Source organism: Myxocyprinus asiaticus, chromosome 18, assembly GCF_019703515.2.
Source record: "Myxocyprinus asiaticus isolate MX2 ecotype Aquarium Trade chromosome 18, UBuf_Myxa_2, whole genome shotgun sequence".
Taxonomy (NCBI): Eukaryota; Metazoa; Chordata; class Actinopteri; order Cypriniformes; family Catostomidae; genus Myxocyprinus; species Myxocyprinus asiaticus.
This window is the reverse complement of record NC_059361.1, coordinates 9,804,144-9,831,905: the sequence shown is the minus strand read 5'-3', so window position 1 is coordinate 9,831,905 and position 27,762 is coordinate 9,804,144. Positions and strand designations below refer to the sequence as shown.

The window sequence follows — 27,762 nt, the reverse complement described above, 5'->3', positions numbered from 1 at the left end:
GTGACCAACAATTCAACAAATTCCATAAAATCATTTAATATGATATCATATTTTCTTATTATATAAAATTAGAACGTTAGACTTAAGTGCCATTTACACCAAATGCATCTTTGCACTTTTTCTGTTTTGTTTTTCTATGTAAACATTCACTAAACAAACGTCTTTGACCGTTGTGCTGCGTCCAGCTGTTTTTTCAGCATCTTTTGCAGGAGTGGCACGTTTTTTAGACGCTGTGTCAGGTAAAAAAGATCATCAACTTTTAAAAGCATGACACGAGACACCTGCAATCTGTTATATGCATTGCGATGCATCTAGCTTTATTAGCACAACATGCTTGGCCTGAACGGCCCCTTTAACAGTGTTAAATCTATGAATTAGCTTTAACATTTAACATAATATTTTTTCATCAATATATTTTTGCACCCTACTGTTTAATACTTCATATAATGCATAAATTATTTTACAATTCAATGGTAAATCAAGCGCACAGTTATGACAAATGTTGAGTTAGACTGACATAAAAATCACATGATTTAGACATTGCAAAAAAAAAAAACAAAAAAAAACAAAAAAAAGATTCTTTTTTTTTTTTATTTCCACATTAGATTTTGGCCACATTCAACTACAGTATAAACGTAGCCGTTAAATGAGACAAGCTACTTTAAATTTCAGTTTAAGTTAAGGTCTTATGCTCAAATGTCAGATTTTACCCTCTCAAAATCTCGTAAATGAACTGAAACCGATCAGACAGAACAAGGATCTCTCGGTAGACATCCAATCAGCTTCAAGAAGCACCAGAGCTTTGTTGACATTATTAGTGGTAGTTAGATTAAAAGTTCAAGATAGAGAGAGACACTGGGAGAAAGAGTAAAAAGCAGAAGCCAGAGATAAAAGAAGAAAAATAATCAGTCTCTTACCCCAGGTAGAGTCTTTTGTTCATGGAGAGCGCTTTGGGCCTTCAGCGCCGACTCTCTGGCACAATACGTTAGAAAGGCACATCCTGAAATATACACACACAAACACAACCGTCAGAGTTGTTTTTAAACTATTAAACTTGCTATGGCCAAGAATGATACCTCAAATCAAGTGGCTTGTTGAGGAGGGGGTTTGTGCTATTACCAGTGGACAAAACAGGCAAAAAAAAAAAAAAAAAAACCCATAGACTTACATTGAAGAAGGGATCTGAGCTATATCTAGAGACCAGAATTTCATAGAAACTTGGGGGTGGGCTCCTTTGTCTTGGACCAGTAAGACACCACCATGCAACCACCCAGAACACCCTAGCAACCCCCTAGCACCACCCTCTCAACGACCTAGCAACCACCCAGAACACCTTAGCAATGGTCCACAGACATGCACCACTCACATTTTGTTCAGAAAATCTAGTGTTCACATTTGAATTTCTTTTACCATGAAATGATTGTCATAGTTAAAACAGAAGAATGAAACAGAAAATGTTTAAAAGAATAAAACAGCATACAGAAAGACTTGTCTGACCGTTATGCAAACTACAGCAATACTAAAAAATCATATTAATTGGTCAAATAGTCATTTTCGAACATCTCTACAACCAAAGTGGGTTTTGCAAATTCATTTAAACATGCTAGAAGCTAATGTGTTTTTTGCTGCATGAGCTGAGGGGAGCGCTGGCAGCTGGTGACCCTGTGAGAGGCAGTTTTGCAGCTGCAAGCAGAATTTCTCATCACCTTACACAAGACATGCTGGCATGCCCTCCTTAGGGACCACACACAGCGCCCACCGGCCAGAACTGCAGCCAGAAAGCCAGGGGAACCCTTTACACTTGAGCAGTGGTTCTCAACTGGTTCTGCTGCAGGACCTAAATTTTACATTGGACATCAAGTGGTGACCCAACACAAAATCCCATTGCTTGCTTTTGATAAGTCTTTATAGATTGAGTGTTTGGTTTCTAGTGAATTTCAATGGTTTCAGCCAATAATTCACCATACAAAACATACTGTGATCCACATAAACCATGTTTCTCCATGAAACAAGTGAACCTGTATTTAATATAAGTCATCAAAATAAAGCTCACCGAGAGCCACAGACAACATCAGTCATTTGAACAACTCAACATACAGATTTTTATAAACAATTAAAATCTCACCACACTCACAACATAATTTCAAATGTCTATGAAACATTTGAATTGGAAAAACTATTAATAATCAATGTACAGTTAAGTCTCTCAAAAATGTCTGAATGTCATTGCTTTAGATAACCACGGAGCCCCTTAGAGGAAAGGGTGGGATTATTATTTTTTTGTTTCTGAAATAGGGCGTTTTCCAGACAGCATTTTTGCACCCTTGAAGGACACTGCGGAATGGGGACATCACTTAAAGGGTCGCTTCAAACAAAAGAAAGTACATTTTTTTCACAAAGGGTCCTTTCACAAAACTTTTAGTGAAGGGTATATTCAAACTGTAATGCCATGCTCCCTTCATAACGCCCGTATATGTTTTGTGTTCCCTTGCAATAAATTCTGTGTTCCTTCACAATACGTTTTGTGTTCCCTCGCAATAGTTTTGTTCCCTCGCAATAAATTTTGCATTCCTTAGCATTACGTTTTGCGTTCCCTCGCAATAAGTTTTGTGTTCCCTTGCAATACATTTTGTGTTCCTTCGCAATACGTTTTGCGTTCCCTCGGAATAGTTTTGTGTTCCCTCGCAATAAATTTTGCATTCCTTCCCATTACATTTTGCATTCCCTCGCACTAAGTTTTGAGTTCCCTCGCAATACATTTTGTGTTCCCCTGCAGTCAGTTTTGTGTTCCCTCGCAATAAATTTTGCATTCTTCACATTACGTTTTGCGTTCCCTCGCAATAGTTCTGTGTTCCCTTGCAATACATTTAGCATTCTTTCGCATTACATTTTGCGTTCCCTCGCAATAAGTTTTGTGTTCCCTTGCAATACATTTTGTGTTCCTTCGCATTACATTTTGCATTCCCTCGCAATAAGCTTACTGTTCCCTCACAATAAAATTTGCATTCCCTTCGCATTACATTTTGTGTTCCCTTGCAATCAGTTTTGTGTTCCCTCACAATAAATTTTGCGTTCCTTCACATTACGTTTTGCATTCCCTCGCAATAAGTTTTGTGTTCCTTCACATTACATTTTGCATTCCATTGCAATAAATTTTGCATTCCTTTGCATTGCATTTTGCATCCCCTCGCAACAGTTTTGTGTTCCTTCGCATTACATTTTGCGTTCCCTCGCAATAAGTTTTGTGTTCCCTCGCAATAAGTTTTGCATTCCATCGCATTATGTTTTGCGTGCCCTTGCAATAGTTTTGCGTTCCATAGCAATAAATTTTGCGTTCCTTTGCATTGCGTTTTGCGTTCAGTTGCAATACGTTTTGTGCTCCCTCGCAATAAGTTTTAAATTCCTTCGCATTACGTTTTGTGTGCCCTCGCATTGGTTTTGCATTCCCTAGCAATAAATTTACCATGGTTTTACTACAGTAACAATATTTTAACTATGACATTCATAGTGAAACCATAGTGATAATACAGGAAAATGAAAACTATGGAAATAAAAATAATAATGTTATGGTTATTATGGTTTTACTATACAAATAACATAGTTTAATACAGTATCCTGTATCCATATAGTAACCATGGTTTTACTATAGATTAACCATGGTAATTCTTGTGGTTAATTTGATTTTACTAAATACCATGGTATTTTTTGTAAAACCATAAAATTGTGATTTTATTACCATAGTTTTCATTTTCCTGTATTATTACTATGGTTTTCATACAAATATCAAGGTTAAAATATGGTTACTATAGTAAAACTGTGGTAAATTTATTGCGAGGGCATGCAAAACTATTTCAGAAATGTAAGCGTAAATGTAGTTCTAGCAGGAAGATCTCAGGATACATCTATCAGGCATCTCATCCAATTACAATACAGACTCCGATTTAAAAGCCGGTCAGCTGTCTCTCATTGTTCGCATGCTTTCGTGTTTTTACCCCCCATCCCACCCCATCTCCACCAGTTTAGGTCCTGACCTGGGTGGGGTAAGCTCCGCTCCCCTGCTGTCATCGCCTCCAGTTCAAGCAGCATCTGAGCGCTGAACCGTAGGATGGGGCTTATGCCAAATTATATAAGTATCTTTTCGTTTGTATCAATTCCAATCTCGTGTCTTTCTGATAGAAAACAATTCCCGCCCTGTCCTCTAAGGGGCTCCGTAGATAACAAAATATCAAAGCAAGTATAATTTATTTTAAAAACAAAATAGCACAAGCACACTTTTTAAGCAAACATTTCAGAAAACGTTTGCTAGGTTTGAAATGATAAAAACAGATATACTGTTCAAAATAAAGGCAAAAATGTATTTCTGCTTTTCAACCATTACATGTTCATACTTAATGTGATGAACTACACCTGTGGTTACTCTGCTAGGAAACCAGTGTGAACTTGAGGGGAACTGACTTCATACTGTACATCGACTAAAAATCCCCTTGGCACCAGTTGATTTCAAGTCCTTGCAAAAATGGCTCACAAAAGTGAAGTTAGTTCTGAGAAAATCTCTAGCAGAATTTGTTTGCAGATAACACTTGCTTTGATTTATATTTTTTTATTATCTAATTTGCAATGACACATTTTTAAGTGTGACTTAAGTGAACAAGTCCTTTTGAGGTCACCATATACTAGACTGCTGTTGCATAAAAGTGAATGATAAAATTAAATATCATAGCATCTCATATATCTAGCGTGGACAGAGGTGTCAGATGGCAGCCATGGCTAAAGTATGATAGATCGCCCCTTTCAGCCTGTTGATTTGCCTCCAACTGGGAGCACAGCATCTTCACTGGCACATGGGCCATTGCTGTGAAAGGTGTGAGATGCACGGATGCCAATGGCCGGTCGACCCAAACAACCACAAGTACAAATCTACCTGCTGTTTTCCTTTTATTAAATGTAAAAGAAAGCTTTTTCCATTTTCTCCATAGACATTAACAGTAAAAGCTAAACTACATACAGTATTTCCTGTACTATTGATGTGGTATTTTACTATAAATCAATAATTAAAATCTTGATATTCTCAGAGGGTTGAGGAAACTAAAGAGATCCTTGTGTTATGTATGTGAGCATACATCAGCACACTCTGTATGAAGCAAATGATTTCCTTTGTGGCTCTCACGTCGCACATCCACAGGCCTATTAATATGAACTTACAGCTGTAATGATACAGGTCTGATCCACTGGGAACCATCAACACAAAAACTGTACACTGTGATTACAGGGAGAGAGAGATGTAAAGAGCTCATGAAAGTCTGTGGAAATATTTTGCATTTGTACTTGTAGTCTAGCCTATATAATGTCTATATAATGTTGATGCTTGGAACTGCACTGATAGACAAACAACAAACAGAAAAACTACCTTAAGCTCAAGGCTTCTACTATACAGATGAAGAAGGAAAATAGGAACCTGCACACACAACAAAGCCAAATTACACACCGCAATGTATCTCAATAATAAATAACCCCCAGTGATATAAATCATACAGAACAGGTATGTGTTCATTAATATCTTTATGTTAGTAATTCAAAACAAGCATTCATGTTCCTGGATAACTTTGGATCATTTGCAGAGTTATTATTATAATTAATATTATGTGTGCAGACAAGCACATTAGACCAGTTAATTCTTTTTCAATTACTTCTCATAGTTTTCAATTAGTCCAGAGGAAAAATTACTCTATGCAAGGACTCAAGGACACTATAAATGAATTCAACCGAAGCCCTCAGATTAAAAGAGACAAAAGACTCCCTTAACATTAATGAACTGAAAAGAAGTTTAAGATATTGCCTTTAGCAGAATATGACTTTTTATTTTTCAGAATATAATTATAGCACAAGTGATTTGAGAAGAGAAAACTAAAGTGAAGCAATAAGAAATGTTCTGCAGATACAGAAATCACACAGGAAAAACTCACATCCAGAGATAAACTAGACCTGCAACACTGGAACTAAAGGGACTTCAGCATGAGGCTTTGGATAAAAGCGTCTACTACATGACTAAATGACATAAAACCAGATATGAATATTCCTTCCCACATCCTGTATACTCATCAGAGCTTGTGTACAATATCTGAAGTTATGAATTATAAAAGGTATTATTGATGTTTGATTTTTGGGTTTATGTCAACAATGATGCTGTGATCCACAAACACACTCACGTTACACATTTCTACCTGACCTGACCCTTAAACAAATACTGTGATTGGAGTAACCTAATATAACCAGGTTGATTCAGTCATAGACCTGTTCAGTAATAGTCTTTTTTAAATTAAATAAAACCTGTTAATTAAGATGTTACCACAACATGCATATTCTTTTCGGAGACCTAACCTTCTTCTTCTAATCAAGACCAATTTTACTCAGTTATAAATGTTCTTCATTAGGTAACATCCTGTTTTTATCAAAACAGTCAAAAATGTTATTTAACCCTTGTGCGACCTTCGGGACATTTTTGTCTTTTTCATTTTTGTTTTTTCGATCATTTTGGGTGTGTTAATGCCAACGGCATACGTTTTGCCAAAGGTGTGTATTTTGGGGGAGTTTTCATATTTCAACCTATAATACATCTATAATACACTGTGTACACAAAATAGTTATACTCAGGACCTTAAGGACAAAAATGTCCCCATTGAAACCCATTAAAACTGCAATATTTGATCCCAGTGCCATTAAAGCATAAAATCATGAAGATATTAAGCTTTCATTCTGGAGCCCTGGCTTCAAAATTTAAATTTTTAATATTTTCCACCAGATGGCGCCATTTTTCTCATGATTAGCATATGGAGCAAATACATGCTTTTTTCCTATTTTCTGTTTGCTGTATTATAGAGCACTGCAGGACAGCTGAATAAATGATGCAGCTAAATTGTGTGGGTGTGTTGGTATGGATGTTAGAGTGTGTTTTGTATGTGTGTGTGTGTGCGTGTGTGTATGTGTGTGTGTGTAAACAGCAACAGTGGCATCATGTAAACAAATGGGCATTTAAAGGATTAAAATCCTGAAAATGAATGAATATTTGATAGTTATGATCAGGACTGATGTTGGTTAAAGTCAGTGAAAATGGAAAATAATATTAATATATAATATTTTTATGGCAGTTTTTTTTATGCATACACTGTTGTCCTCTAAGGTCCTGATGTTTTTATTTTTTATTATTAAATCTGACACTGCACAAAAAATAATAATGTATCAAAATCAATGTTGTTGCTAATCATTGACATATCCCAAAGTATGATAATCCAAAAAAAAAAAAACATATATAAAAATATTATATATATATATATATATATATATATATATATATATATATATATATATATATATATATATATATATATATATATATATATCCCATTAGCATTTAATATATGGAAAATAATTCATTTTGTGTGTTATTTTATTTATTTTATTTATTCATAAAAAACAACAGTGGCATTATATAAACAAACTGGCATTTAAAGGGTTAACATCCTGCAAATGCATGAATATTTGGTAGTTATGATCAGGACTGATGTTGGTTAAAAAAAATTAACTCATTAAAAGTTATGACAGTTTTTTGACGCGGACATTTTTGTCCTCTAAGGACCTCTGAGTAACTTTTTTTTTAATTGACGCACAAGGGTTAAAATGACTTAAACTTTGCGACTTAACAAAAGCAATTTTATGGGTTAAATCAAGCAGAAATTCTTGAGGTACTTTGGACACCAAAATAAGGTTCTTTATTTTACATTATACTGAATGTTCTTTAGTTCAGTAGACTGTAGAAGATGTGATTGTTGCCTTAAAGAGCTATATCTGCTTGATATTAACCTAACAAATGGCTTTCGTTGGTGCAGCCTAATGCATTCCGGTTGATTCAGTTATATTAAATAATATTTAATTGGAATAAAACCGGTTAATTTAGATTTAGACCACATGAAGCACATTTTTTTGGTTACCTGACAAAACATTTTAGACTTTACTGGTTGTAGAATCTTATCCAATAACAGACGAAAAGTTATTTGAAGCCCTAGTTAACCTAAAACACCTAAACTGTATATTATTTAACATCATTGAATCAGCCTGAAGACATTACACCACAAAATTAATTTTTAGGGTAAGATCAGGTAGAAATAGCCCCTTAAGGTAACAATCGCAGGTTACAACTTTTTACAGTGTAGCTACGTAGATGGTTTTCCAAAAGCCAATAAAACTCAAAAGAGTTCTGTGACACCAAGCAGAAAAAAACCTTTTGGTAGTTTTATTTCTGAGTGTAAGACGGCACTGATGCTGAAGGTTTTGGATGCTGGAAGAGGGCGGATTGTAAAGCAGCATGTATGTACACATGTGTTGATCACACACACGCGCGCGCGCGCTCAGACTCGAAAAGCTCCACGAATCATATCAACTGCACCATATGAAGAGGAGAAATCACAAGAACTTAAAAGTCCACCCGCACACCGACCTTTATGCATCCCGGTGAATCGGTCTTTGAGCACCGTGAGCTCGTAGATCTGTCCGAATTCCTCGAAGAGCGGCTTGAGGTCTTTCTCCTCCAGGTTGCGCGGGATCTGACCGATGAACAGCTTGATGGCGTCATGATCTTTCATGGGGATCACGCTGTTGAGTCCGTTCATTCTGCTGGAGCTGTTCGTGGTGCTGAAGCCATTCTGCGCCGTGATCGTGGCCATCTTTCTCCCTCCCGCGCGCTCTGAGTCTCGCGCTCTCTATCATCCACTCCTCCCTCTCTCTCTCTCTCTCTCTCTCCCTCTCTCTCTTTATTTTATTTCTCTCCGCCCTCAGGCTCTCTGTCACTCTCACTTTTTCAGTTTCACTCGTGATTTCTCCTCAGGAATCTTTCACTTCTCATTCCTCTCTCCATCTGTCTCACTCTCCGTGTGTCAGCTGCCACTCTGACTCGTGACGTCAGCGCGCGGCTTTTGACAAGATCTGCGACTCATTTGCATAATAAGCCCGGTCTGGCCAATCATGGGGCGGCTTAGCGAAGAGAGCCCCGTGGAGAGCGGAGCAAGAATCTAAACATTTGTACGGCGGGCGGAGCGGCGTGAGGTGCCAAACTTACACAAATATCTCAAAACACGAATTTTTATAAGTAGCTGCATATTTGTAATTCTCGTAGGCCTAGTTTTATGGAACGTGAAGGAATAGATTAAAAAAAAAAAAAAAAAAAAAAAAAAAAAAAAAATTCTTTGCATTATTTAAAAATTGTACATTCGAACATTTAACAAAAATATTTTTATCAAACCACATTTCAGTTTTAAAACAATAACAAAACTGTGATCGCATCTACATGGCCTAATTCCGACATTACGGTAGAGGGAACGAACAGCGTGTTGCTGCTCTCCATGGTGCTGAAAGTTCTTGAGTCGTACATTATCTGCTGTTCAAAGTTTCTTCTAGTAATTCTTCAGGCTCACAGATAATTGCACACGAGAGACCGGGGCTAGCTGTCACACTTGTTACTCCAGTGAATATTTTTAAGGGTAGGTTATTTTTTTTAATTCAACTTCTATATGGACACAAACCTTAAAGCCTTGGTTACAAAGAAGCTGTTGTGTATTTCCACTGTTTTTGCCAAGTAAAATAATAGCCTAATAATAATAAAAATAATTGAAAACGTGTTGACCTTTTGTAACATCTAACCCGGTCTCCCCTATGATTACGCACACATTGATTCTCTTACAAAATAAGTGATGATATGATATGTTACTCTGACTTATACCATTGTACCGAGGGATAACCATATTCATATTTATATTGTATATTATACACATATTTATATTTACACGTTTAGAAATATCCATGTTTAAACAAACGGTTACTTTAGATTTATGTAAATATGCTTAACTTTGCCAAATATAAAATGAGTTAAATTAATGCAAAAGCAAATGTAGTTGATGCCATTTACCTAATTTTATTGTTTAAACCATATTAATTTTGAGATGTTTACGAAGTGCATACTCATCATTAAGTGTAATTAAATACTTCACATTTATTCTGAATTCATAATAGTATGTAAAGTTGACTGAATTCAGTTTGATGGAAATTTGTCATGCAATTCACATGCATAAAAGAAAATATTTTTTGTGTGTGTTACTGCCTGAGAACCAGAAAGGGTATTGTGCTGATTTTCAGTGTCTGACACTTGTGTGCTTGCTGTTCAACAGATGATTTTTATTTATTTATTTTTTATTTATTTTTTTTGTCTTTCGTTTGCTGATGATTATTAAAAATATTTTCCCCTTTCTTCCCCTACAGTATCACCTCAGGGAGTAAAAAACCCCATTCAGCGGCTGCACGAGCTTCCTGCTGAAATTTTGCACGTCATTCCAAACGGATCCTGCCGCGTTTTATACGAGCTGAGCCGGTGTGGAAACATAACGAGCTCTTTTGTCAATAGCATCACAGAGACATTCATTTGCATAAAGGCGCCGCTAATTTTGCAGCGCAGCAGTGATAATAACATCCCGAACACAGGTACTGAATGCTGGATATTATTGTGCCGTGCCTGCATGGCGAGTGGGGAGAGCAGAGTTTGTGAGACGTATTTCGGGATTTTTGAGACACGCGGATGTTAAGAAAGACATGCACACCTGAGATATAAGAGAGAGAGAGAGAGAGAGAGAGAGAGAGAGAGAGACAGACAGACAGATAGATAGATAGATCTTGTCAAATTATTTTCACTCCTTATTAGTACTGTAATGCATTTATAACAATAAAAATACATGTGACTAATCGATCATTGTAACCAAACACAAATACACTCTAAAATAAACTAATAGCCGAAATTATTTAAAATTAAAACAATGTCACTTTAAAATGAATCATTTTGAGTTTCAGCACTTATATAAAAAAAGTATAATTTTTTTTAAATTAAAAAGTAGTATGCAAAATGTCAGTGAAGGGTTCTCTTTTCAGTTAAATTACAAACAAACACAGACACACACAAACACACACACACACACACACAATCCTGGAGGAGACTAACAGTCTTTCTGACTTTATCATTTACATTAATATTTTTTTTCTCCTGTAAAACTTCTGCACATCCACCCGGGGCTCAATTCTGCATCTGCTTGCTCAAATTCTGAACATCTATGACATCACATAATGCAGGACTTCATCTGATTAAAGCAGCATTCAGCCTGTTTAGACTCTGTATGACCCTTACTGCTTCCAGCTGGACTGCTAGTAGTTTTTCAGCTGCTTTTAATGTTTCTCCACTGAATTCACTGCTGGAGTCTCCATTTTCTGGTATAGGGCCTGATGAGTTGGTCTCCCAGTTCAACTTGTCATGTTCTGGCTTCTTAAACATTGTGGCTCCATTAAAAATTAGGAAGAAATTGATTTTTTAGCTAGCAATAATTTGCTCGATAAATTTCAGTCAGGTTTCAGAGCCGGTCATAGTACAGAGTCGGCTCTGTTGAGAGTTTTAAATGATATTTTATTAGGTGTTTATTCTGGTAGTCCTGTTGCTCTTCTGCTGCTGGATCTTAGTGCCGCTTTTGATACGGTCGATCATGACATTCTTATCGATCGCCTAAGAGACCAGGTTGGTATTCAGGGGTTAGCCTTGGATTGGGTCTCTTCATATCTCAAGGGTAGAACAATTTCAGTCTGTTTAGAGAACTGTTCCTCATCAGTTGTTCCTTTAACATGTGGGGTTCCTCAGGGCTCCATCTTGGGACCTGTTTTATTCTCCCTTTACATGCTTCCATTAGGAAAGATCTTTGATAAGCATGGCATACACTACCATCTGTATGCTGATGACTCTCAACTTTACTTTCCTATTAAACATGGGAAGCAACCCTCTTTTGAGTCCCTGTATAAATGCATGGCCAATGTGAAGTGTTGGTTGGCAAACAACTTTCTCCAATTAAATGAAGATAAGTCAGAGTTTATTCTTTTTTGTCAAAGGGGATGTGGGGTAAATTTAGATAGCAACTTGTCATTGCTTCCAGGGAAAAAAAAAAAACTTTCCTATGTGAAAAACCTGGGTGTTATTTTTGACACTGAGCTCAAGTTTGATCGGCAAATAAATGCTGTTGTTAAAAATAGCTTTTTCCATCTTAGATCTATAGCAAAGTTGAAGTCCTTCCTCTCTTTTGATGATTTGGAGATGGTTGTACATGCCTTTGTGTCTTCTCGTCTGGACTATTGTAATGCTTTGTATCTGGGTGTGAGTCAGGCCTCTCTCTCTCGCCTGCAGCTGGTCCAGAATTAAGTTGCTAGGCTTTTAACTGGAACCAGGAAAAGAGACCATATTACCCCAGTATTGATTTCCCTACATTGGTTACCAATCCAATACAGAATCCAGTACAAATTGTTGCTATATGTGCAGTGCATCCGGAAAGTATTCACAGCGCTTCACTTTTTCCACATTTTGTTATGTTACAGCCTTATTCCAAAATGGATTAAATTCATTGTTTTCCTCAAAATCCTACAAACAATACCCCATAATGACGACGTGAAAGAAGTTTGTTTGAAATCTTTGCAAATTTATTAAAAATAAAAAACTTGATTGGAGTCCACCTGTGATAAACTCAGTTGATTGGACATGATCTGGAAAGGCACACACCTGTCTATATAAGGTCCCACAGTTAACAGTGCATGTCAGAGCACAAACCAAGCCATGAAGTCCAAGGAATTGTCTGTAGACCTCCGAGACAAGATTGTATCGAGGCACAGATCTGGGGAAGGGTACAGAAAAATTTCTGCAGCACTGAAGGTCCCAATGAGCACAGTGGCCTCCATCATCCGTAAATGGAAGAAGTTTGGAACCACCAGGACTCTTCCTAGAGCTGGCCGCCTGGCCAAACGAAGCATTCGGGGGAGAAGGGCCTTAGTCAGGGAGGTGACCAAGAACCCGATGGTCACTCTGACAGAGCTCCAGCGTTTCTCTGTGGAGAGAGGAGAAACTTCCAGTAGAACAACCATCTCTGCAGCACTCCACCAATCAGGCCTGTATGGTAGAGTGGCCAGACGGAAGCCACTCCTCAGTAAAAGGCACATGACAGCCCGCCTGGAGTTTGCCAAAAGGCACCTGAAGGACTCTCAGACCATAAGAAACAAAGATTGACCTCTTTGGCCTGAATGGCAAGCGTCATGTCTGGAGGAAACCAGGCACTGCTCATCACCTGGCCAATACCATCCCTACAGTGAAGCATGGTGGTGGCAGCATCATGCTATGGGGATGTTTTTCAGCGGCAGGAACTGGGAGACTAGTCAGGATCGAGGGAAAGATGAATGCAGCAATGTACAGAGACATCCTTGATGAAAACCTGCTCCAGAGTGCTCTGGACCTCAGACTGGGTCGAAGGTTCATCTTCCAACAGGACAACGACCCCAAGCACATAGCCAAGATAACAAAGGAGTGGCTATGGGACAACTCTGTGAATGTCCTTGAGTGGCCCAGCCAGAGCCCAAACTTGAACCCGATTGAATATCTCTGGAGAGATCTGAAAATGGCTGCGCACCGACGCTCCCCATCCAACCTGATGGAGCTTGAGAGGTCCTGCACAGAAGAATGGGAGAAACTGCCCAAAAATAGGTGTGCCTTGCTTGTAGCATCATACTCAAAAAGACTTGAGGCTGTAATTGGTGCCAAAGGTGCTTCAACAAAGTACTGAGCAAAGGCTGTGAATACTTATGTACATGTGATTTTTTTCGTTTTTTATTTTTAATAAATTTGCAAAGATTTCAAACAAACGTCTTTCATGTTGTCATTATGGGGTATTGTTTGTAGAATTTTGAGGAAAACAATGAATTTAATCCATTTTGGAATAAGGCTGTAACATAACAAATTGAGGAAAAAGTGAAGCGCTGTGAATACTTTCCGGATGCACTGTATTTAAGGCTCTCCGTGGTCTAGCACCAGAGTACATCTCTGATTTAATCAGTCTGCATCAACCTTCAAGGTCTCCGCTCTGATGATCAGCTGTGTCTTTCGGTTCCTCGATCTCGCCTTAAAACTCAAGGTGATAGAGCTTTTGCGGTGGCAGCCCCTAGACTTTGGAACGAGCTTCCATTGACCGTGAAATCATCTCCGTCTCTAGTGTCTTTCCAGGGGGTCTTAAAAACGTATTTATTTTCCTTAGCTTTTAATTAACTGCATTATAAATTGTACTGTGTCAAGTTCTCTTATCTTTTCTTTGTCGGTTTTAAATGCTTGTTGTATTCTTAAGCTGTATGTATGTGATTTTATTTTTTGTAACTCTATGTATAGCACTTTGGTACCCAGTGTGGTTTTTGAAAGTGCTCTATAAATAAAATTGAGTTGAGTTGACTGCAGGCACAAAAAAAAAAGACAAGCGCAGTAAACGGCAGAGAATAAATACATGAAAGACAAACACATGAGAGATCACACAGACAGCCGTGACTCATGCAGTTAGCAGAAACTAATGAATCCCAGAATCCTCTCTGGTTGCCACCCCCTGATCCTCTGAAGCTGACCAACACATCCACCATCATTCATGTTCTTTATAGAGAAAAGAAAATATGCAGCCCATTATGAGTTAGAAAAAAGTTAGAAAGCTGCAAAATAATGTGTTTGGTGAAAAGGAAAATAATACAGCTCTGTTTTTTCAGCCTAGTTAAGCTCATTACTTGATGCAAGTCAATGTGGTCAACAGTATGATGATTGAATTACCATTCAAGCTTAAAAAAAAACAAAACAAAAAAAACATTTGATGGGCAAAGATATTCCAACACATTCAAACACAAACTGGATAACTCTGGTGTCAGAACTGAAGTTCACCCTCAGCAGGGTCCCATCACAACACTAACGGAGGGATTTTGGTTATAGGCAGCTTGTTAGACAGCTCACATCTTTACATTTTTGCTTTTGGTGTTGCAGAATGTGAACACTGTGCCATTTGCAGTGATTTTCAGATGACTCAGAAACACTTGAACACACACAAGCTGTTCAGTTCCACAAACCAACACTTTAAAATATTCAACACCTCTTTTCATTTTCCCAAAATAGCATTTTTGTTTTATTACATGCAGTATTAAAGCCACAGTGTGTAATTTCAATGCAAGCAGTTTGGCCCCAAATAAAACTAAAAATAATGATGCAATGAAAGCATATAGTGACCAGAGGCTGTCAAGCTCCGAAAAGATGGATGGATGGATGAATGGATGGATGTTCCCCCCCAAACCATGACTAAACCCTCAGGAAATTTTTTCATGGGTCATCTCAATCACGCAGTCACCTTTAAAGAGTTTAGACTCCAGAAAGATCGTAAATGGATCCGATGCCGACCAACGGTAAGATAAGCCTACCGGTAGTCATGACTGCGTGGCTTGCGCTTAAGTGGTTTGGGGGGAAAACAATCACGTGGATAGATGGATGGATGCTCCGTTAAAACTATAGTCCTTTTTGGTAATTCATTTTTAAAAACAAATTCCAGGACAATATAACAATAAGCATAATGTTATAAATTTACACTCAATATTTAAAACATTTATGATATTAAAACAAATTGCAAGATTTACGCTGCTAAATAAGGCGGAAACGCGTCATCACAGTCTGTGAAAAAGGTCTATTCATGAGTTGTCCAGCTTTGAAAAGCAGACCTAATGGAACAAATTCTCCACTGTGGAAGAGACACAGAGAGAGAGATGTTTGTCGTTTTCAGACACACTCGGTCACAATCCATTGCAGTCCAGTGCTGCCCACATGACATGTTGTCATAATAATTACATTACTGTGTGTTAATCAAGAGCTCGATGAGGAAATAAGGCTTGTCGGCAGATACATCAAACAACACTGAGAGCAAAATGCAAATATCATCACACTGAGTGTCACTTCTATCATTACAAGTCAAACACATCTGATTGGACTTTGTGGCAGGGGAGGGTGGGGTTTGGCTCTCAGGGTAGGGTAAAAACATAAATGGGCAGTTGTGGATTAATCCCTCCTCTGGTCTGGAAATTGCTAATATGGTCTGTCTTGAGGGTTATTTCAACAGCTCAGGAATAGATCAGCAAAAAATGAAATTCTGTCATCATTTATTCACCCTCATGTAATTCCAAACCCAACTTACTTACTTTTGTGAATCACAAAAGATGTTTGGCAGAATGTTCATGCTGACCAGGAGCTGGACAGAAAATGAAAGTCTAGCTGATTTGTTAGCTGTGGTAGAGGGGAAGATAAACTTATATTTTGGTCTGTTCCTCACACAAAGCTACCATATGGCTTCAGAAGACTTGGAATATTGTACACAGACTTTTTTCTTCTAATTTTTGCAGCAGTATGTCATTTTTGTGTACACAATTCCCTTAATTCCTGCCTCTTGTGCTCCTCTCCTGAATGTCAGAGTTCCAGCAACATCGGAGAACACTTTATACCTTTACATCACTTACGGAACAATTTGACTAGAATTGAGCAACACCACAAGAAACCTGTGTGGGCTAAAAGATTATATAAATGGCAAATATGTACATTTCCTCATTACAGCAGAAATTTTGAAACTTTGTTTTCTCTGCTTTACACCACATACTGCTCTGCCTCCTCCCTTCATTTAAACTGTGTGAGATAAGGAAATGTGGTTAGTTCATCCTCTGATGTAGAGGTTGAAAGTTTTCCTTTTCAACAAAAACATGAAAACAGCAGAGCATCAAAGCGTGGTTGATGGGAGGCTGATCCTCAGAAATACTGTGTGACCCACATCATGTTTAACATGCATCATAACAGAGAAACACATACACATACCCGCAAATGTTTGTCGCACTGCGGCATAAAAAAAAAAAAAACAGCCAATGCTTTGGTTAAAAAGAGATTTGAGATTACAGAATTAACCCAAATGCTCACAAAAAAGGAGGCTTTGAGAGGATTATGAATAACTGTTTCATTGCATGTTTGTTTTAATATCATCTTAAATCGTCATACACTAATTCAGCTATCTACTGAGAAGCTTTTGCAAGTAAAAGGCTGTTAAGTGAAGCTTTAAACAAAGTTTTGCTGAACAGGATAATTCCTTATTAAGGATTAACAAATAAACATAATGAAGATATTTAAAGGAAGTATTGACCTGTGAAATGTTGGACATTTAAGGCAGCATGAAATGGCATTAGCAACCCATTTAACAGTACTTCAGTAATGTGAAGTATATCCAAACTTCAGAAAATTTAATGAGGGAAAACAATGCAAGGCAGAACTTGACTTTTTTAATCAGGAATTTATGAAATCATGAAAAGTGGGCATTCCATCCATAAAGGTTATGAATACAAACACTGTTTTCTTTGGAATACTGTGCACTGATGAACCAAGCCCAATAAGACCAGGATCGTGTATTAAGAAAGTAAACTTTTGTCGTGACACTTTGAGAAGAAACAAACCACAAAAACCAGTCTTAGTTCTGTTTCAGGCAAAAGTCGATAAAACAGCAAAAAGCAAAAAGGCAAATTTAGACTAAGATCTGTGATCCAAACAATCAACTCTATATATCTGTAATGGTTCAACTCTGAATTCCATCAGTCAGAAATATAGAAACATTCAGATGTACTTGTGTTATTTAAGAATAATCGCTGTTCTAATTAGGATCCAATTAGTTCCTTTCCCTCTCTCTGGACACTGTTTTAATCACATTCAGACAGAAAGTGTGTGTTAAGAATGAAAAACGATCCTTCATATATACAGATCTTGATCTCTACTGGTCCAATTTTGTCTAAAAGTCAACATTAAATGCATTTGCAACCCATTTTACTTGTGTAATAATGTGACATATTGATTTTATCCACCAGAAATTGATTGGATGGTGAAAAGTGATATCTATAGGACAGGAGGGGTTGAAAAATAAGAGGCTTGCTGATGTTGGCACAAAAAATATAGAAAAAGACATTTTTTTTTTAAAATAATTTTACTTTGATTGCTTGTGCAGATTTAGGGCAGAAACATACATACGTACACAAATGCATATGCAAAACTTGGCCAACAAATTGCTAGCGTTTGGTCCTATTGCACATACAGCATGTTCTTCCGTTACTGTGGTGAACAAACCTCACAATGGGATGATAGTTACCTTTGAATGTCAGTGGCATTAAACGAGAAGTGTTATTATTAAGGTAGCAACAGTTTAATTCGCTACTGTATGCAAGATACTAGCCATAATGTTGCTCCACCATGATAATAGTGGACCTGAAAGAGAAATTTGACCATTGAAGAAAACAGTTTACTGTAATGCCTGCTATAGCAGCAATGCTGAGAAATGTAAGAAGAAAGCTTAGCACGGAGTGCAACAAAAGGCAATGGCGTAGTATATTAGCCAGGACATCCCATATTTTGGCCAAAATGAACACATCGGGGCAGCCATTGTCCAGTATTTAAGCAGCGAAACAGTTGAGGGACATACCCTCCCCTGGTTGACTGGCGAAATGATCGGGGCGTGACTTCCCACCCAGCGAACATCCCGTATTTCCCATTACACGGGATGCATATTGAAGCAGCCACACTACAGAGGGGAACACCCAGGTCGACTCTCCATTACAACTAGATACAGATTTATTAACCATTGACATTCGCATCTTGTGTTAGTCTGGACTATCTTCACTGTTTTAAGCTTTATATAGCATTATTGTGTCACCAAATCTTGTATGCCTAATACTATAAGTATTTGGGAGCAACAGTATGCTGCTTTGTTCAGTTTTCGATTGGTATTTCAGTCAGAACAACTGTAGTAGTTTGATTGCATGCTTCACATAAATTGGGACATTAATGTGGGCTATTAATGATTGCTTGGACTGAATGCTTTCAAGGGATTCTGTAAATCGCTTGCACGTTTGTATTCTGTAATTCTTGGAAAAAAATTTCACCGTTGCATTTCAAAGATGTTAGCCAATCATAACACATTGAAGTCTTAAGATTTGTTCGACTTCAACTGTGAGAAGGATATAGCTGCCGGCAGAGCTCCAAAAAGGGGCGGGAGCTCCAAACGGCCAGCAAAGATCTAGGGAGCTCCTAACCTAACCCTTTCCCTAACCCTAACTACTTGAAAGGGGAAAGTCCAGAATCTCCAAAACGGTTGGTCAAGATTACAATCAAATAACATATTTTAGATCAGCAATAAAATCTGAAAACAATAGAATCATAAACTGTGCTTCTTTAGCTCAGATCATGCTATAAAACACTATTTATCAGGCTGGTCCAGCTAACGTGCATGCTCATGCCTCAAGTTTACTGACAGGTGCTGTCTGTATCTAAAAGGTGAATGGCTCAGTTACGTGTAAGGCTGTTCAACTGTTGGTGGAAACAATAAAAATGTTATCTGATTAGGCAGTTAACAAGTCAACTTACAAGGCAGTTGTCAACGTCTTCAAAGAAATAAGCACTGTAGTCATTAAATACATGCTTGGTTACGTCTAATTTTGACGTTATGCTGTCTTGGAAGTCAGATTGTTTAGAGCGTACTTTCATAGGCCGTTTTCACTATGGTACCATGATGCCAGATAACACACTACTTGTCTTGCTGACCACAATCAACAGGTGCTACAGCAGCTTATTGAAGTATTCAATATATCTCACACAGGATATATAATATTACATTTATAACTACATCATCAGTTTATTAACACTTCTGTATGTGATGCTTGTTCCTACTTGTCTCATATGATCTTTATTTCATTATTAAGTATGTGTTCACTCCACAAGCACTATGAGAGAAAGAGAAAATGAGAGTAGAGAAAGCTGGAAAATAAGACAAGAGAGGAGAGAACGAAGGGCACACCACACGTTCTGACCCTGCATCCTCATATCAGGACGCCTTTCATTGCGGAAACCAAACGTGTGAGAAACCAGACGAAGAGATGAAGGAGGTTTGTAGCTCCTGAGTTCCCCCTAGTGGAGAAGGGCTGCTCTGCGGGTGGTCAGGGTTGGACGTGCACCGGGGAACAGCAGGATTTGATAAGCTGTTGTGGATCTATCTGGTAGGGCCACAGCAAATAATTCTAGGCCTCCAGACTGTATATTGGTCAAGGCCTCTTTCATATTAAAAATTACAGTTTAAAAGTTGTTGTGGGCCCCCTGAACCTGTGGGCCCCTAGAATCATTACCACCTTTGACTCCATTAGCTACGGCCTGGCTGTCTAGACAGAATATAGACAGGTATAAAATAGATGGAATGTCATCAGTCAACAGAATCTAAAATACAAATTAATAATATAAAATCAATATTATAGAAAATTACAAAAAGACAATAATTACTCAAAATCCACACATAAAGAATGTTTTATCCATTGACAAGGCTGTCGGTAGATTTCGGATGTACACAATTCTCTTAACGGCCAATGGTGATAATCTTAAAACCAGTTGATTAATCAGATCGATGTAGCAGTTTATCATTATATTTGAAGCACACAAACATTAGTGCAATATGTTTTTCATCCAGACTACATGGGGAATAAATGCAGACAGAATAGCTGAAGACCTTTAAATGAAGACCCTTGTAATCAAATACACCGATCAACCACAACATTAAAACCACCTGCCTAATATTTGAGTAGGTCCCCCTCGTGCCACTAAAACAGCGCCAACCTGCATCTCAGAATAGCATTCTGAGATTCTATTCTTCTCACCACAATTGTACAGAGCGGTTATCAGAGTTACCATAGACTTTGTCAGTTCGAACCAGTCTGGCCATTCTCTGTTGACCTCTCTCATCAACAAGGCATTTCCATCCGCAGAACTGCCACTCACTGGTTGTTTTTTTGCTTTTGGCACCATTCGGAGTAAATTCTAGAGACTGTCGTGTGTGAAAATCCCAGGAGATCAGCAGTTACAGAAATACTCAAACCAGCCCATCTGGTACCAGCAATCATACCATGGTCCAAATCACTGAGATCACATTTTTTCCCCATTCTGATGGTTGATGTGAACATTAAATGAAGCTCCTGACCCATATCTGCATGATTTTATAGACTGCACTGCCACCACACGATTGGCTGATTAGATTGGCATGGATGATTGTTGGTGCCAGATGGGCTGGTTTGGGTATTTCTGTAACTGCTGATCTCCTGGGATTTTCACACACAACAGTCTCTAGGGTTTACTTAGAATGGTGCCAAAAACCAAAAACATCGAGTGAGCGGCAGTTCTGCGGATGGAAACGCCTTGTTGATGAGAGAGGTCAACAGAGAAAGGCCAGACTGGTTCGAACTGACAAAAAGTCTACGGTAATTGTGGTGAGAAGAATAGCATCTCAATATGCTATTCTGAGATGCGGGTTGGCACTGTTTTGGCAGGATGAGGGGGGGATCTACACAATATTAGGCAGGTGGTTTTAATGTTGTGGCTGATCGGTGTAATTTAGCATACTGTATATTTGAAAATCGGCCTTTGTTCAGCCTGTTAATTTAGTAATATATATTACCCCAAACTGGCTCAGTTTTACTTCAAAATCAATTATAAATATGACATTTAAAGCAGTTTGTGTTGTTTTACAGATATCCCTGCATTTACAGTGAAGCAAAATCACCCTCTAGAGTAAAAGAGGAGCCACTGCATGGGGAAACCCCCCCGCCAGTTTTGAACATGATACAGACTCCTCTGAAATGTTTTTTTTTTTTTTTTTACATTTATGAGAACCTTATTTAATAAAATAATGGCTCCTTATACATCACATGTACATGAAATTGATAAAATGCAGAGAAATTGTGCAAAATCTCTTTATTCATTAGTTTCAGCATCAATTCCACCTTTAAACCGCAATGCATCCAGCATAACCAAAGACCAATAAACTAGAATGTTCATCCCAAACCAGCTAAAAACATTCCTCCAGTACAATTACTCCATTCACATTGTTGTTATTTACAGTACATGTCAACACCTCCAAAACGCAGCCTCCAAACCTGATATCTTAGAAAGCAACATTCCTGACCATTTCACGCCTTTGTTTGCCTGTCTAACAAAGCCAAGGGCATGTTGAAGAGAAGGTGCATTTGAGAGAATCAGACATCAGTGCAACATCTAAAAATAAACTCTACAAAATAGTTTAGACACACTGAGAGACTTTCACGTGTTTACCAACAGTCAGAAAGAACAAACAGAATAAAGTCAACACAGAAAATCTACTGCAGAGAAAAGGAGGTAAGCTTTCGTGGAAATTATCCACACGCACTCAGGAATGTCCAAAAATTGAGCAATTGAGAGCAGAAATAAATCTCAGACACTTCATACGAGCTTTACAGAACGTCTCAAAGGAATATGGACCCTTTTCACATTTCCAGGTTTGGAACGTGGACGTAAACTATAGTGAGTGAATCGGAGACCACAGCAAATATTATTTTTGCGCTCCCATTTGCTCCAACAGCAAAAGAAAAATCCATTATTAAGTTGCTTTGACTTTCCAAAAGAAAGTTCCGTGATAAATTACAGCCAGCATTTGTAAGTATGCGGAGTTCAGCGAGCTGAGGAACAAAAGACAGGAAATTGATTTCGGCAAGAAACTCAGAGATAAATATATCTGGGATAATAATACATGTCATCACTCAGTATGAGCAGCCGAGCAGAGATATGAAGGTAACGCTTTACGAACACAATAAAAACGCATAAAGATCCGTCATTTACAATCCAGAGCTGAAAAACTGCAATAAATATTTTTAAATGACTTTCTTTTACATGTTTATAGATATTTAATGCAAGAAATTATCTGTCAAACACATTGAACAGTTGATATGAAGAGAGTTTTAAAAGAAACAAGAGAAAGGGGCAAAATCACTGAACAGTTACTACACTTTTTCAGTGCAAAAACCACAATCATGTTTAACCATGCACTAAATGCGCTCGTTTTGCACTGTGCCGTATTGAAATTACATCATTATCGAGTTGGACTTATAATAGAATGCACCTCATTCACAAAAATCAGCGTTATTTGTATGGCACAATTAACATTGCGCTGTTACCGCCATCAAAAAGCAGGTGGCAAGTGGAATTGTCTTTAAAAGACACATTTGTTTTCACTCTCTAGTGATCATGGCAGCAGTAATTCATCAAATGATGATCAGAATAGAGATAAGTGTTATAACTGGATATATATCTAGATGCACAGAGAAGTAAAACACACTTTCAGCCTTTTAAAAGAGTCGATTTAGTTGGATCGCAGTAGTGGAGTGATGCTGAACAGTCCCAGTAAAATATGCCAGATTATGGTAGTCTACAGCATACTCCACAACCTAGCACTCAGAACCAACCCACAACATGGGGAATTGCATGGTGCAAACTGGATTCAGCACTAATTTTTGTCTGCGTAACTCCTTAGGTGAATCGAGTGCTGAAACAACGCAGACAGCATGAGCAAACAAACAACACTATCAGCAGGTGCAATTCATTTTAGTAAACCCCCCCCCCCCGTGTGTCAAACGGTTTGTCAAACAGATGCTTTTGATATGAAAAGAGTTTGAAAGTAATTGAGAGAATTCAACAGCTTTACCTCGCTTCAGCGAGTTCAAAACAGTTTCAATAGACAACCACGCCATCCAATCAAACGTTCATCTGGATTTCACTGACAGTAGCTCTGCAGGAATTCAGAGAGAGGTTAGAAAGAGATGTGGGAGGGGATTTTTACGCTGTTATTGGCTGTCAGCATCCGTCACATCAACATGAACTCTGGGACAGCAGCAGCTCTTTGTAGCAAGTAGATAAAAGCTTCTACGTTTGTCCCTGTTGCTTCTTTAAATCTCATTTCCTGTTGAGAGAGAAACAGACGGTTGTACATCCGTCGCACACAGGAAAATCAAACTGGAGAAAATGCGTGTCTGACACTCCCTACGAAAGACAGGATAACAAAGTATAGATGGAGTAGAGGAAAGAAGGGAGGCAGGAGAGAGATGCTCAGCTCCTCTGTGTTTCTCCCCATGAGTGAGTTTGGAGCCCAGGAATTCTTCCTTCTCGGCAATGAAAACCCTGGCTGTGTCCGCGGGAAACCCCGTTCAGCTAGAGTAGATCTGTGTGCCGATAACCCGCATAATTTCCTTCTGTATCTTGGGCTCCTGTGTGTTAATGTTAGCATCTCCTACCTGACCATCCTCATACCTGACAGAGACAGAGAGAAAGTGATGAGATGGAACACCACACTACATCTTTCTTGATACTTTAAAGTGATTATACACTTATACACACAATAAATTATGCTATGTCACAACCAGATGTGACCAAATCAACAAGCGATAAAAGTAATCTTTTCCATGTTAATCTGAGTTTCTGTTCCAACCGTCTGCAATGTATAACACATTGTTGGTCACTTGAGTTCTATTTCTGTCACTTCTACAGTAACACTTGGTAGCCCTAGCTGTAATGAAAACTCATTGGACTAAAATCCTACACCTAATGCATATTAAACATTAAATATTGCCAATGAGAAATTTTTTGGTGAAGTTTGAACATTGTCTATTATAAGACAAATATTATACAACAAATCCCTCAAGCTTCACAAGGAAAAACATATCAACAATTGCGTCAGGTGAAGCATCTCGGTAGCCATGAAAATGTGCATGCTTTTAGTGGTATATTTATTAGTCTTCACAGTGCAAACAAACAGATACTCACACAAAGAAGAAGCGTGTGCAGACGTGATCAGACACCGGACACACCCAGATATTACCATGTTTCTGTAAGTCTTTAGATGTGATCACTGTGAGGAAAGAAGCCAAAATAATTACCAAGATCACCAAATCACATCTCATACCATGTCTAAGCTTCAGACAGCATGACCACAGCCCTGTTCACAGACCTTCTGAAGCATATTACACACAAAAATAACAAGAGTTGTCAGGAATTGCCTATTCCAATCTGATTGGCTGGCTGTTACTTAGGAGAAAATAACTAGCAAGTTAGATATCCACTAGTAGAACTACATTAATTTATTTTCTTCTGAGTAATGTTTGTGAAATAATCAGTACTTAGTACTTTTGTATGGTCAAAGATTCTGATTACAAAGTCACACACATTTTTTTTCTAATTTCTTCAGTTGTTTCTATACAGCCTATCGTGGACTAACACAGCAACATCATTAATTGTGAGGTTTATTTTCCATGTTGGTCTATTATGGTGTCATTGATCATTGATAATAATAAATAAATGAAATATTTTAATTAAAATACATTTTTTATTCTAAATCAGCCCACAGCTGATATACACTGATCAGCCACAACATTAAAACCACTAACAGGTGAAGCGAATAACATTAATTATATTGTTAAAATGGCATCTGTCAAGGGTTGGGATATAATAGGCAGCAAGTGAACAGTCAGTTCTTGAATTTCATGTGTTTGAAGCAGGAAAAATGGGCAAGCGTAAGGATCTGAGCGAAATTGTGATGGCTAGAAGACTGGGTCAGAGCATCTCCAAAACGGCAGGTCTTGTGGGGTGTTCCCGGTATGCAGTGGTTAGTACCTATTAAAAGTGGTCCAAAGAAGGACAATCGGTGAACCGGTGACAGGGTCATGGGCGCCCAAGGCTCATTGATGCACGTGGGGAGCGAAGGCTAGCCTGTCTGGTCCGATCCCACAGAAGAGCCCCTGTAGCACAAACTGCTGAAAAACTTAATGCTGGCCATGAGAGAAAGCTGTCAGAACACACAGTGCATCGCAGCTTGCTGCGTATGGTCTGCGGCTACGCAGCCCCGGTCAGAGTGCCCATGCTGACCCCTGTCCACCGCCGAAAGCACCTACAATGGGTATGTGAGCATCAGAACTGGACCATGGAGCAATGGAAAAAGGTGGTCTGGTCTGATGAATCATGTTTTCTTTTAGATAATCTGGACAGCCAGGTGCATGTGTGTCGTTTACTTGGGGAAGAGATGGCAGCAGGATGCACTATGGGAAGAAGGCAGGCCAGCGGAGGCAGTGTGATGCTCTGGGCAATGTTCTGCTGGGAAACCTTGGGTCCTGGCATTCATGTGGATATTACTCTGACATGTACCACCTACCTAAAAGATTGTTGCAGACCACGTACACCCCTTCATGGCAATGGTATTCCCTGATGGCAGTGGCCTCTTTCAGCAGGATATGCGCCCTGCCACATTGCAAAAATTGTTCAGGAATGGTTTGAGGAACATGACAAAGAGTTCAAGGTGTTGACTTGGCCTCCAAATTCCCCAGATCTCAATCCGATTAAGCATCTATGGGATGTGCTGGACCAAAAAGTCCGATCAATGGAGGCCCAACCTCGCAACTTACAGGATTTAAAGGATCTGCTGCTAATGTTTTGGTGCCATATACCACATGACACCTTCAGAGGTCTTTTGGAGTCCATGCCTCAACGGTCAGAGCTGTTTTGGCGGCACGAGGGGGACCTACATGATATTAGGCAGGTGGTTTTAATGTTGTGGCTGATCGGTGTATGTTCGGAAAGTCTTTGAGTGTTTTCTAATGGAAGGGGAGGGGTTTTTGTACTCGGCTTACAAATGTACATGAATGCGCTTTTGCGACAACTTTTGCGACTATTTTTGGTGACACTGATTCACAAATATAACTGGTCTGATCTGTTATCACATATGGATGGTGTTTGTAATGCCAAAATTGCCAGAGTAAGAACATTTTGTGTACCATTTTAAATTTTATTCAGAAACACACCCAAAAAACTATAGAAACCTTTACTCCTAAAGACATGAATTGTAATTTTGTGATACAGTTGAAGTCAGAAGTTTACAAACACCTCAGCCAAATACATTTAAACTCAGTTTTTCACAATTCCTGACATTTAATCGTAGAAAATATTCCCTGTCTTAGGTCAGTTAGGTCATACACTTTTCTAGTATTTGGTAGCATTGCCTTTAAACTGTTCAACTTGGGTCAAACGTTTTGGGTAGCCTTCCACAAGCTTCTCAAAATAAGTTGCTGGAATTTTGGCCCATTCCTCCAGACAGAACTGGTGTAACTGTGTCAGGTTTGTAGGCCTCCTTGCTCGCACACGCTTTTTCAGTTCTGCCCACAAATTTTCTATCAGATTGAGGTCAGGGCTTTGTGATGGCCACTCCAATACCTTGACTTTGTTGTCCTTAAGCCATTTTGCCACAACTTTTGAGGTATGCTTGGGGTCATTGTCCATTTGGAAGATCCATTTGCGACCAAGCTTTAACTTCCTGGCTGATGTCTTGAGATGTTGCTTCAATATATCCACATAATTTTCCTTCCTCATGATGCCATCTATTTTGTGAAGTGCACCAGTCCCTCCTGCAGCAAAGCACCCCCACAACATGATACTGCCACCCCCATTCTTCATGGTTAGGATGGTGTTCTTCGGCTTGCAAGCCTCACCCTTTTTCCTCCAAACATAACAATTGTCATTATGGTCAAACAGTTCAAATTTTGTTTAATCAGACCAGAGGACAGTACACCTCCAATTCAGTACACCTCCTATCAGAAGCTAATGGGCTAATTGCCTAAAGGCTTGACATAATTTTCTTTAAGTTTCCAAGCTGCGTAAAGGCACAGTTAAATTACTCATGCCATGCACAAAGTAGATGTCCTAAACGACTTGCCAAAACTATAGTTTGCTAATATGAAATCTGTGGAGTGGTTAAAAAAATGAGTTTTAATGACTTCAACCTAAGTGCATGTAAACTTCTGACTTCAACTCTATATGTAGGAAATCATGACCACTCACATTAAAATGAAGACTCCAGTCATATCAGTAACCTTATGAAAGCTGTTTTTCATGTTAGAATCACATGACCAGCCGAATACTACTCACTTAATCTCAGTAACTGTCCTGTTATTTGA

General features: G+C 38.5%; 2 protein-coding genes across 4 annotated transcripts in view; both read right to left on the bottom strand.

The window, feature by feature from the left end:
* Positions 1-8,921, bottom strand: part of celf6 (CUGBP Elav-like family member 6) — a 186,641-nt gene extending 177,720 nt beyond the window's left edge. The window contains exons 1-2 of the mRNA XM_051724999.1: positions 8,492-8,921; positions 918-1,000 (exon numbers count right to left, since the gene is read on the bottom strand). Of these exons, the coding sequence (XP_051580959.1) occupies positions 918-1,000; positions 8,492-8,717 (309 nt within the window). The 5' untranslated portion in view covers positions 8,718-8,921. The remainder of the gene's footprint in view (positions 1-917; positions 1,001-8,491) is intronic.
* Positions 8,922-21,323: 12,402 nt separating this feature from the next.
* The window catches only part of LOC127456475 (protein mono-ADP-ribosyltransferase PARP6-like), a 43,462-nt gene continuing 37,023 nt past the window's right edge, over positions 21,324-27,762 (bottom strand). For 2 of the 3 annotated variants that reach the window (XM_051724992.1, XM_051724993.1), the window contains 2 exons: positions 24,587-24,671; positions 21,324-24,073 (listed from right to left, as the gene is read on the bottom strand). In XM_051724992.1, the coding sequence (XP_051580952.1) occupies positions 23,971-24,073; positions 24,587-24,671 (188 nt within the window). In that variant the 3' untranslated portion in view covers positions 21,324-23,970. Of the gene's footprint in view, positions 24,074-24,586; positions 24,672-27,762 lie in introns of those variants that run through there. The other variant, XR_007899845.1, reaches the window with a different exon arrangement.